The sequence below is a fragment of the Notolepis coatsorum genome, assembly GCF_963971535.1.
Source record: "Notolepis coatsorum genome assembly, chromosome: 1".
Lineage (NCBI taxonomy): Eukaryota > Metazoa > Chordata > Actinopteri > Aulopiformes > Paralepididae > Notolepis > Notolepis coatsorum.
This window is the reverse complement of record NC_140165.1, coordinates 62,933,911-62,947,039: the sequence shown is the minus strand read 5'-3', so window position 1 is coordinate 62,947,039 and position 13,129 is coordinate 62,933,911. Positions and strand designations below refer to the sequence as shown.

The 13,129-nt window shown below is 46.2% G+C and overlaps 1 protein-coding gene across 1 annotated transcript in view; it reads left to right on the top strand.

Annotated features, from left to right (window-relative positions):
- Window positions 1-13,129, top strand: part of bco1l (beta-carotene oxygenase 1, like) — a gene marked incomplete at both ends in the record, with an annotated part of 47,905 nt that overhangs the window by 22,506 nt on the left and 12,270 nt on the right. The window contains 4 exons of the mRNA XM_084322897.1: window positions 509-729; window positions 2,521-2,790; window positions 7,239-7,344; window positions 7,969-8,067. Coding sequence (XP_084179023.1) covers window positions 509-729; window positions 2,521-2,790; window positions 7,239-7,344; window positions 7,969-8,067 — 696 coding nt within the window. The remainder of the gene's footprint in view (window positions 1-508; window positions 730-2,520; window positions 2,791-7,238; window positions 7,345-7,968; window positions 8,068-13,129) is intronic.

Genomic DNA, 13,129 nt, shown 5'->3' with positions numbered 1-13,129 from the left:
CATCACCATCACCACCACCACCATCACCACCACCACCAACATCACTATCACCATCACCACCACCATCACCATCACCACCACCACCACCAACATCACTATCACCATCACCACCACCACCACCACCATCACCACCACCACAACCATCATCACCACCACCACCATCACCACCATCACCACCACCACCACCACCACAACCATCACCATCACCATCACCATCACCACCACCACCACCACCACCACCACCACCACCACCACCACCACAACCACAACCATCACTATCACTATCACTATCACTATCACCACCACCACCACCACCACCACCACCACCACCACCACCACCACCATCACCATCACCATCACCATCACCACCACCACCACCATCACCACCATCATCATCATCATCCTCCTCCTCCTCCTCCTCCTCCTCCTCCTCCTCCTCCTCCTCCTCCTCCTCCTCCTCCTCCTCCTACTCCTCCTCCTCCTCCTCCTCCTCCTCCCCTCTCTCCAGATAAGAAGCAGGACAGGCCAGCCCTGAGGAAGGTGGAGCAGGTGTGCTCCATCCCCTTCCACTCCCTCCTCTTTCCCAGCTACTACCACAGCTTCGGCATGACGGAGAACTACATCGTCTTCATCGAGCAGCCCTTCAAGCTGGACATGTTGAAGCTGGCGACGGCCTACTTCAGAGGCGTGGACTGGGGCACCTGCCTCAAGTACGACAATGAGGACAATGTGAGTTCTGTATATAGGAGTATATATACGTATATATGGATATTAATTATGTATAAATTCATAGCGCATGCTACGAAGAGTTGCTCACCAATTTCTAGTTTGTCTGTTACTTTGCTGTTAAATTAAGATTCAGGTTATAGGGTTAGGTTGATATTCAGGTTAGGGTTAGGCTAAGGTTAGGGTTAGGGCTAGGCTAAGATTAGGGTTAGGGTTAGGCAAAGATTAGGGTTAGGGTTAGGCTAAGATTAGGGTTAGGGTTACGCTAAAATTAGGGTTAGGGTTAGGCTAAAATTAGGGTTAGGGTTAGGCTAAGATTAGGGTTAGGGTTAGGGGTGGGGCTACAGTTAGTTGCACACTTACCTATTTGTAGGACATTCATGAGAGTAGCCTGAATATTTAGTTACTTACAAACTTAAATCCCCAATAAATTGTATAGGTGTTCCAATGTCACCCCCCACCCTGAAACTAATGCATACTCCTTCTACCTGTCTGTCTGCCTGTCTACCTGTTTGTTTGTGTCTCTACCTGTCTGTCTCTCTGCCTGTCTTTCTGACTGCCTCTCTACCTGTCTGTCTATCTCTCTACCTCTCTGTCTGCCTGTCTGTGTCTCTACCTGTCTGTCTGTCATTCCCGCTACCTGTCTGCCTGTCTACCTGTCTGTTTGTGTCTCTATCTGTCTGTCTGTCCCTCTACCTGTCTGTCTATCTACCTGTCTGTCTGGCGACCTCTTTACCTGTCTGTCTATTTGTCTGTCTGTCTCTCTACCTGGCTGTCTTTCTCTTTACCTACCTGTCTGTCTGTCTCTTTACCTGTATTTCTGACTGCCTCTCTACCTGTCTGTCTGTCTGACTGCCTCTCTACCTGTCTGTCTCTCTACCTGTCTTTCTCTCTGTCTGTCTCTCTACCTGTCTGTCTCTCTACCTGTCTTTCTCTCTGTCTGTCTCTCTACCTGTCTGTCGCTCTACCTGTATGTCTCTCTGTCTGTCTCTCCACCTGTCTGTCTGTCTCGCTACCTGTCTGTCTCTCTGTCTCTCTGTCTGTATCTCTGTCTGTCTCTCCACCTGTCTGTCTGTATCTCTGTCTGTCTCTCTACCTGTCTGTCTGTCTGTTCCTTTACCTGTCTGTCTGTCTCTCTACCTGTCTGTCTGTCTGTCTGTCTGTCTGTCTGTCCCTCTACCTGTCTGTCTGTCTGTCTCTTTACCTGTCTTTCTGTCTGTCTGTCTGTCTGTCTGTCTGTCTGTCTGTCTGTCTGTCTGTCTGTCTGTCTGTCTGTCTGTCTGTCGGTGTCTCTGTATGTCTCTCTACCTGTCTGTCGCTCCACCTGTCTGTCTCTCTGTCTGTCTCTACCTGTCTGCCTCTCTACCTGTCTGTCTGTCTGTCTCTCTGTCTGTCTCTCTACCTGTCTGCCTCTCTACCTGTCTGTCTGTCTGTATCTCTGTCTGTCTCTCCACCTGTCTGTCTCTCTACCTGTCTGTCTGTCTCTCTGTCTGTCTCCCTACCTGTCTGTCTCTCTACCTGTCTGTCTCTCTGTCTGTCTCTCCACCTGTCTGTCTCTCCACCTGTCTGCCTCTCTACCTGTCTGTCTCTCTGTCTGTCTCTCCACCTGTCTGTCTCTTCACCTGTCTGTCTCTCCACCTGTCTGTCTCTCCACCTGTCTGTCTCTCCACCTGTCTGCCTCTCTACCTGTCTGTCTGTCTGTCTCTCTGTCTGTCTCTCTGTCTGCCTCTCCACCTGTCTGCCTCTCGACCTGTCTGTCTCTCTGTCTGTCTCCCTGCCCGGGCGTGGCTCCAGACGCTGATCCACCTGGTGAACAAGAGCACAGGTAAGGCCGTCTCCACCAGGTACACCGCCCCCGCCCTGCTGGTGTTCCACCACGTCAACGCCTACGAGGAGGACGGCCAGGTGGTGGTGGACATGATCACCTACAAGGACAGCAACCTGTACGACATGTTCTACCTCAAACACCTGCGGCAGGACCGGGACGAGTTCACAGAGGCCAACCAGGCCAACTTCTCCCCCCCGGTCTGCCAGAGGTTCGTCCTGCCCGTCCACGTGGACAAGGTAGGAGGGAGACGCCAGCACCCTGTTAGACTGTTAGACTGTTAGACACACTGTTAGACTGTTAGACATACTGTTAGACGGTTAGACACACTGTTAGACTGTTAGACTGTTAGACACCCTATTAGACTGTTAGACTGTTAGACACACTGTTAGACTGTTAGACTGTTAGACACACTGTTAGACTGTTAGACTGTTAGACACACTGTTAGACTGTTAGACTGTTAGACACCCTGTTAGACTGTTAGACTGTTAGACACACTGTTAGACTGTTAGACTGTTAGACTGTTAGACTGTTAGACACCCTGTTAGACTGTTAGACTGTTAGACACACTGTTAGACTGTTAGACTGTTAGACACACTGTTAGACTGTTAGACTGTTAGACACACTGTTAGACTGTTAGACTGTTAGACACACTGTTAGACTGTTAGACTGTTAGACACCCTGTTAGACTGTTAGACACACTGTTAGACTGTTAGACTGTTAGACACACTGTTAGACTGTTAGACACCCTGTTAGACTGTTAGACACCCTGTTAGACTGTTCGACACACTGTTAGACTGTTAGACACACTGTTAGACTGTTAGACACCCTGTTAGACTGTTAGACTGTTAGACACCCTGTTAGACTGTTAGACACACTGTTAGACTGTTAGACTGTTAGACTGTTAGACACCCTGTTAGACTGTTAGACACCCTGTTAGACACCCTGTTAGACTGTTAGACACATTGTTAGACTGTTAGACACACTGTTAGACTGTTAGACACACTGTTAGACTGTTAGACTGTTAGACTGTTAGACACACTGTTAGACTGTTAGACTGTTAGACACCCTGTTAGACTGTTAGACACACTGTTAGACTGTTAGACACACTGTTAGACTGTTAGACTGTTAGACTGTTAGACACACTGTTAGACTGTTAGACTGTTAGACACTTTGTTAGACTGTTAGACTGTTAGACACCCTGTTAGACTGTTAAACTGTTAGACACCCTGTTAGACTGTTAGACTGTTAGACACACTGTTAGACTGTTAGACACTTTGTTAGACTGTTAGACCGTTAGACTGTTAGACACTTTGTTAGACTGTTAGACACTTTGTTAGACTGTTAGACACACTGTTAGACTGTTAGACCGTTAGACTGTTAGACACTTTGTTAGACTGTTAGACACAATGTTAGACTGTTAGACTGTTAGACACACTGTTAGACTGTTAGACTGTTAAACACACTGTTAGACTGTTAGATTGTTAGACACACTGTTAGACTGTTAGACTGTTAAACACACTGTTAGACTGTTAGACTGTTAGACACACTGTTAGACTGTTAGACTGTTAGACTGTTAAACACACTGTTAGACTGTTAGACTGTTAAACACACTGTTAGACTGTTAGACTGTTAGACTGTTAGACCGTTAGACTGTTAGACACTTTGTTAGACTGTTAGACACACTGTTAGACTGTTAGACACACCGTTAGACGGTTAGACACTCTGTTAGACTGTTAGACTGTTAGACTGTTAGACACACTGTTAGACTGTTAGACACACTGTTAGACTGTTAGACACACTGTTAGACTGTTAGACTGTTAGACTGTTAGACCGTTAGACTGTTAGACACCCTGTTAGACTGTTAGACACACCGTTAGACTGTTAGACACTCTGTTAGACTGTTAGACACTCTGTTAGACTGTTAGACTGTTAGACTGTTAGACACACTGTTAGACTGTTAGACACACTGTTAGACTGTTAGACACACTGTTAGACTGTTAGACTGTTAGACTGTTAGACATACTGTTAGACTGTTAGACTGTTAGACTGTTAGATACACTGTTAGACACACTGTTAGACTGTTAGACAATTTTTAGACTGTTAGACACACTGTTAAACTGTTAGACAGACTGTTAGACTGTTAGACACTTTGTTAGACTGTTAGATACACTATTAGACTGTTAGACTGTTAGACTGTTAGACACACTGTTAGACTGTTAGACTGTTAGACTGTTAGACTGTTAAACACACTGTTAGACTGTTAGACTGTTATACACTCTGTTAGACTGTTAGACACACTGTTAGACTGTTAAACACACTGTTAGACTGTTAGACTGTTAGACTGTTAGATACACTGTTAGACACACTGTTAGACTGTTAGACACTTTTTAGACTGTTAGACACACTGTTAAACTGTTAGACAGACTGTTAGACTGTTAGACACTTTGTTAGACTGTTAGACACTTTGTTAGACTGTTAGATACACTGTTAGACTGTTATACACTTTGTTAGACTGTTAGATACACTGTTAGACTGTTAGACACATTGTTAGACTGTTAGACACACTGTTAGACTGTTAGACTGTAAGACTGTTAGACACACTGTTAGACTGTTAGACTGTTAGACTGTTAGACACACTGTTAGACTGTTAGACTGTAAGACACAATGTTAGACTGTTATACACTTTGTTAGACTGTTAGATACACTGTTAGACTGTTAGACACATTGTTAGACTGTTAGACACACTGTTAGACTGTTAGACACCCTGTTAGACTGTTAGACACACTGTTAGACTGTTAGACTGTTAGACACACTGTTAGACTGTTAGACTGTAAGACACAATGTTAGACTGTTAGACTGTTAGACACACTGTTAGACTGTTAGACTGTTAGACACACTGTTAGACTGTTAGACTGTTAGACACACTGTTAGACTGTTAGACTGTAAGACACAATGTTAGACTGTTAGACTGTAAGACACAATGTTAGACTGTTAGACTGTTAGACACTTTGTTAGACTGTTAGACACTTTGTTAGACTGTTAGGTAGAACTGTTAGGGTAGAACTATTAGGGTAAGACTGTTAGGGTAGAACTGTTAGGGTAGAACTGTTAGGGTAAGACTGTTAGGGTAGAACTGTTAGGTAGAACTGTTAGGGTAGACCTGTTAGGGTAGAACTGTTAGGGTAGACCTGTTAGGGTAGAACTGTTAGGGTAGACCTGTTAGGGTAAGACTGCTAGGGTAGAACTGTTAGGGTAGGTAGAACTGTTAGGGTAGAACTGTTAGGGTAGACCTGTTAGGGTAGGTAGAACTGTTAGGGTAAGACTGTTAGGTAGAATTGTTAGGGTAGAACTGTTAAGGTAGACCTGTTAGGGTAGAACTGTTAGGGTAGACCTGTTAGGGTAAGACTGTTAGGGTAGAACTGTTAGGGTAGAACTGTTAGGGTAGAACTGTTAGGGTAGAACTGTTAGGGTAAGACTGTTAGGGTAGAACTGTTAGGGTAGAACTGTTAGGGTAGACCTGTTAGGGTAGAACTGTTTCATTATGGCAAAACCCATAATCACGATTATTAAACACAATTTCTCATTGATTTGAGGACATCATAAATTATGATGACGATGAGATGTGGGGAAGGATAAATAAATGGTAAATGGTGCATTTATATAAGATAAGATAAGATATTCCTCTATTGATCCCCTTGGGGAAATTCAGGATCATATATCACAGCTTTTATCCAAAGCGCTTTACAATTTGTTCCTCACATTCACCCGTTCATTCACACACCGACGGCGGAGGCGACCATGCAAGGTGCCAACCTGCTCATCGGGAGCAGTTAGGGGTTAAGTGTCTTGCTCAAGGACACATCAACATGTTGCTTGGGAGGAGTGGGAATCGAACCGGGAACCTTCTGACTACCAGACGACCACTCTACCTCCTGAGCCACAGTCTCATACGCGCACGAAACATCATTAATTTTGGACCTGTCAAAATGTTTCTAATGATAAATGAATTCAATCGATAATTTTTGTTGGCGGGGAAAGCAACTGTTGACAGAATCCGGCTATAGGGCGACAATAATGTGGTCAAGAGGCATGGTTTCTATCTTGAGCCTTAACTGGCGTGGTTTATTTATTCACATGGCAGAGCAGCAGTTCTACAGTTCTCCTCTCACTGAGAGGCTGGGGGAAAGAGAAAGAATGCGAGGAGACATCTCTATTTATACTCGCCACCTGGTGGTGTTCCTGAGTGGCTCCGCCTAGAGCACCCTCTAGTGGAAACAGTTATATATGCAGTTAGACAGTTACTAGTGGAAACAGTTATTATGCAGTTAGACAGTTACTAACAATCCTACACAGAACCTCTGACTTCAACAGCAATACTTTTATTCTGCACTTTTGTAAAAGCTCTGTGGATGAATAAAAAAAAACATACTCTACTTAAAATCTTTATCTATAGCACCTTTGATTTATATTCATTATATTTTAATTAATTGTACTTATATACTTGTTCAGTTTGCTTGGCAATACATGGTAGCAGGTTCTTGGCTGACACACACACACACACACACACACACACACACACACACACACACACACACACACACACACACACACACACACACACACACACACACACACACACACACACACACACACACAGATGAACTGATGACCCTGTGTTCTCCAGGACACGCCCACAGGAAGCAACCTGGTGACGTTGAGTGACAGCTCGGCCACAGCAGTGAAGCAGGACGACGGCTCGGTCTACTGTGTGCCAGACGATGTGTTTGAAGGTCCGTTACACTCAGTCTGATACATTACATATCAAAAGTGAACACGAGGACACCTTGTTCAATGTTGTGTTCATGAATTCAACGAAAGTTTGAACACTACAGGTGTGCGCTGGATTACTTTCAAAACAATATATATATATATAGTATATATATGTAACGGTTGTGACATCGTCACCTAAAACTCCGATGCCCCGAGGGAGTTTCGAACCTGTGGTCTCCCACACTGCGGGCAACAGCACAGACCGCTATACCAAGAGGTGAACTCACTGCTTTGCAACGTAATGTGTGTTTTAAGGATGAGAGTGAGTTGAACCCACAGCACCGCTACTCGCCCCAGTCACTTCACAACATCGGAAGTCCATCGTGACTGTGCTTCGCGGTACCATCCGTTACATATATATATGAGGTCCTGTACTTGATTTTAATTTAATTTATTACCAATATATATATATATATATATATATATATATATATATATATATATATATATATATATATATATATATATATATATATATATGTGTGTGTGTGTGTGTGTGTGTGTGTGTGTGTGTGCATGTGTGTGTGTGTGTGTGTATATTATATTATTATATTACATTAACATCTACTTGTTTACATGAACAGGCATAGAGCTTCCCGGAATCAACTATAAATTCAACGGCAAAAAGTACCGTTACTTCTATGGGTCCAGAGTAGAGTGGACTCCACACCCCAACAAGGTCAGTAGTTACTACCAACACCTGGCATCCAGTATGAATCTACCGTGCCCAGCAGGAAAGTTAAATATCTAGGTCTGTCCTCGACTAAAACAATTTGTAGTCGACTAATTATAGCCATTAGGACTTTGTTGTCTAGTCGGTTAGTTGATTTCATCAGTTAAATATAGTGCTGAACAAAAATTGTATACGAACAGGTACCTTATACCTTGCGGAAAAAAATCTAATCTACGAATTCCAATCTGGCTTCAGAACATCCCACTCCACTGACACATGCCTTCTCTATTTAAACGACCACATCAAACAAGAGGTGGACGCGGGCAAATACTGCGGCATGGTCATGCTGGACCTACAAAAGGCCTTTGACACTCTGATTGACTGATTCTGATTGACAAGCTAAAAGCAATTGGTTTTGATAGTCTATCAGTGAGCTGGATGCAATCCTACCTGGAGGGGAGAGAGCAGATGGTGGAGGTAAACGGTACTCTATCCCCCCCCCCCTCACAGTGAGCTGTGGTGTTCCACAAGGAAGCATACTAGGTCCGCTCCTGTTCCTAATTTATGCAAATGACATGTCGTCAGCTTGTGACTGCAACTTGTTCCTGTTTGCGGACGACTCAGCCCTGCTGGTCTCTGACAAGAACAAGTTACAGGTTGAAAAAACCCTCAGCTCAGAACTAGGTAAAATCTGCATATGGCTCACTGATAACAAACTATCATTACACATGGGCAAAACAGAGTCCATTCTCTTCGGTTCAAATAACAAACTCAGCAAGACCGACGGCTTCTCAGTTACAGTGGGTGACAATATTGTCAGAAGGAAATAAGATATTACCTACCTGGGTTCCATCCTAGAGGCAAATCTTTCCTGTGACAAAATGGCATCCAATGTAATAAAAGAAAGTCAACCAACGAACTTGATTCTTGTACCGGATCTCCTCACTGGTAAACAAGAATACCCTGAAGACTCTGGCAGGAGCACTCATTCAAGGGTACTACGATTATGCTTGCACCTCATGGTACCAAAGCACCTCAAAGGTGCTAAAAACAAAATTACAAACATCTCAAAACAAACTGGTCAGACTACTGCTTGACCTTACTCCTAGAACCCACCTCACCCCTGCCCACTTTGACAACCTAGGATGGCTTAGAGTAGACGACAGAGTACAGCAACTTGCAATGGGCCTGGTCTACAAGATACACTACACGACCAAGGTACCCATGTACATGTCAAAATACTTCCCAAAGGTCAGTGAATACCACGATCACAACACCAGAGGGAGCTCCACAAATCATGTTAAACCCAGATTCGGCTCAAACAAGGGACTAAACACGTTTCGCAATTATGCCACATCAATGTGGAACGCCCTACCCAAAGCTGTAAAGGAATGTGAATCACTACCCACTTTCAAAAACACTCTCAAAAAACACCTACGGGAGACTGCAATTCGAAAAACTGGCCCCTGTAAATGTCCTAACACAACCCCCTCCAATGTATAGTAAATGACCAAGTATGGTTTTGTCAATATTCCAATGTACAGTTTTGCTTGTACAGTTGTACAGTGTCCCCCACCCACCCACCCCTCCTACCCAACCTCCCCCCCCCACCCACACAACCACCTCCAATGTACAGTTAGTTGATACCAGAGATGTGCTTATTGTTTTAAATCTAGTTGTTACCAGAGATGTGCTCATCATTTTAAATATAATGCTTACTAGAGATGTGCTCATCATTTTAAATATAGTGCTGACCAGAGATGTGCTCATCATTTTAAATATAGTGCTGACCAGATACAGTGTTTCCCCTAGGATTTTTTTCAGGGGGGGTGGTAGGCCCCCCAAAACTACTAGTGTTGTCGCGGGCGCGCGTGTCATGGATACGTGGTGTCAACAGTGTCGTCATAGACGCGCGCAGTAAAGTTTAAATATCAACATTATCTGGCCATCCTCAGTAAATATCAAACTTTCCAAAGACCAGAGTTGGGACGGGCACGCACACACACACACACACACACAGAAAAGGAGAATGGCTTACATGAACTATCCAGTTCGCGTCTATGCCTTCTACAACGCTGTTCGGTTTCCGGGTTCCTCTGATTGGCCCCTGAAGCACGCCCCCCGAGTGACGCGCGAACAGCCAGCCTTCACCGAGCTGAGCTCTAGTTCTAACCAACTCGATGGAGATCAACCCCGAGGTTGGAAAATCACTTAGATTTCGTAAATATTTACCCGTTTCTTATACGGTTAACGATTCAGAAACAATCATTACTCATCTCCGTGTGTTTATGTCTCAGTCATGGCGGCGAAAGTGTCTTTATTATTTTGATTAGTTAACGTTATTATTAGCAGGTAAGTTATGAAGTCATTGTTTATCATAAAACCAACAGCATGACTGGCTCGTCTATTCTATGCTAGATCAAGACACTATTTCAATAATGGATGACGGTGAAAGCATACACGCCACCGAGAACAGTTAGTACTCTGTAGATATAACGATAGGTTATGAATATAACCGTAGTTCTATGAGTATTAGTGACGCTCAGCGTCAATCTGCACATATCTCACTCCAGTGACGTGCACTGAATAAAAACTTCACAAATGCACCTTTACATACCAGCATCCGTTTGGCCACACCCCCATCTGCTACCTACATAAGCAGGGGTGGGGCCACACACTCATCTCCTTCTCAATCATTTCACCACAAGGTAAGATCAAGGGCCGCAGTGGCGCCTAGACGCTGAGCGTCACTAATACTCATAGAACTACGCTTATATTCATAACCTATCGTTCTATATCGTATTAGCTGCCGCTCAGCGTCAATCTGCACAACAGGAGCTGAGCGGGAGCTGAAGCTCGACAAATGTACCCCACTGAGGCCCCCCACAACCATCAGAACCGGGGAGGACCGAGCCCCCCGACCCTCCCTAATGGAGGGATACCCTCCCTATTGGAGGACGGGAGGGAGACGGATCCGACCGTGCGAAGAGGAACTCGAGCAACTCAACGCACAGGGTGAGCAGACCGTGGCTTGACCCCATGACTACGCACACGCACAACCCGCATGCCACCAGGGAACGAATGGAAGGAACAAACCTCGTTACCGCCCCCAAAATCACGGGGTCAAGAGCAACTCAACCCTGTGGCAAGGCCGTAGCAGCGGAGCGCGAAGGAAGACCCAGACCCAGAAGGGACTGGATCCCCCCGGAAAAAGGGGGCCCGGAGAGGCCAATGACGCCACAGCATCAAGACCTCACCAGGCAGTCACTAGTGACACCGCCCCCCACATCACCAGCGTATTCGGACAGGGCCCATACAAGAGCGGGCCCTTCCCCCCACTAGCACGCCGCCTGGCACACTGACCCTGGCATACTCAGGCAGTCAGCATGGCTGTAACTCGAAGCACTCAAGAGGCTACACTACAGCGGGAGCAGGCAGCGCACCGGGGAGACGACCTCCAGAAGAGGCCGATCCCTCAATCCAGGCAGCAGGCACTTGACCCGAGCCTGGAGCACTGCGGACGAGACAGGCGCCAAAGGGGTCAACTGAAAACAGCACCCAGGCAGAAGGGGCGTATGCTGGAATTGTTTGAGCACCATGTCAAAGCCTCCACCAAAAAATCCCTGACGCTCTAGAGGGGCCGAGGCAGAGAAGGCTGACACGATTGGCAGACGTCATGAACATGCAGGGGCACACTCAACCGGGTAACCCGGGAGTTGACTCCGCTCCAACACACCAGGGAATCAACCACCCTCTTGGTTCAACATGCGGTGGTTGTTCCTATAACCCCTCAGGAAAAAACTCCAAAACACACCTGCGGGTATACACTGGCTATACCGCAGTACAAGTGTTTCAGTTTTCAAAAAGGGGTTATCCCAGGCCTACGGGTCGACGAAAACAACTTCGGACCGGGAAGCACACAGGGATGCCAGAGGAGTTCTATAAAGACCACCTCAACAGCCCCCTCTCAGCCATGCGTAAGCGGGAGAAGAGAGGGGCGAAAAGAATGGAGAACCAAGCCCCTTCATGACAGCACAAGGTACAACATGTACCAACAACAGTGTCTCCATAACGCCCAACCCTGTGACACCCGGGCCGACCCAGCATTTTTCCCCCTGAAAAAGGCACAAGTCCCTCAGGGTACCAGAACAGCAGATCTGCGTCCCCGGCAGACAACGGGTTAACTGACCTGGACCAGCTTGACCAGAACCAGTCCCGTGCCCTAATCACGCCGACATCCCCAACTCCAGGAGGGGGGGTAGGTATGCGTGTCGATCTAAAACATTATAGAGGGCGCCACCCAGACGGCCCCATTCGTACCGCGCTCAGTGGCCCACCCCAAGGGCGTGAGACCCCTCTACCTATGCTTTGATCTATTCCGTTAACATCCCCCAGATATGAACGAGAATTCGTCGAGACAAACCTAGTAAACTGGCGCTCGGAAGAGACAACTCCATCCCAGTTGCCCTATAAAAACGCTGTTTTAATAACGAGCAACCAAGGCGCACCAGCCTCATGCGTGATTCCTATCAGAAACACCCAGAGCCAGCACTATGTACGCGTCGAGACCCAAAACACATCAATGGATAGTCTAACAAGACACCAGATACCATTTCTCCAAGCCGCCTGGGGAACGACAAGAAGCCGCTTTTTTAATTTTAAATTTTTTCAGAAAAAAGAAAAAATTATACGGACATGGGTCCCATGCGACGCGGCTGAGGGAAACACCACCCCGTCAACCACACTTCATAAGAGGGGACGGTGAGCGACGTACCCCTATGACGGGGGGAAACCCATGACTCAACAGACCTGTAAGGCGAGGAGTCAGGGAAACCCTAAACAATACCCCATCCACGGGGCAGCTACGTGGTGTAGTGGGCAAGGCGCTCGCCATGAAATCTGGAGACGCTGGGCTTGCCTGGTCGAGCCCCGCTCTCCACATTTGCTTTCAGTTTAGCTGGTCGTCCGTACTAATACACATTGGCCGTATTAGGGGGTGGGAAACTGATGGGTGGGGATCGGGCGTTGTGGACAGCGACTCCTACAGGTCGGTTGGTGCGCCTGCGCAGTAG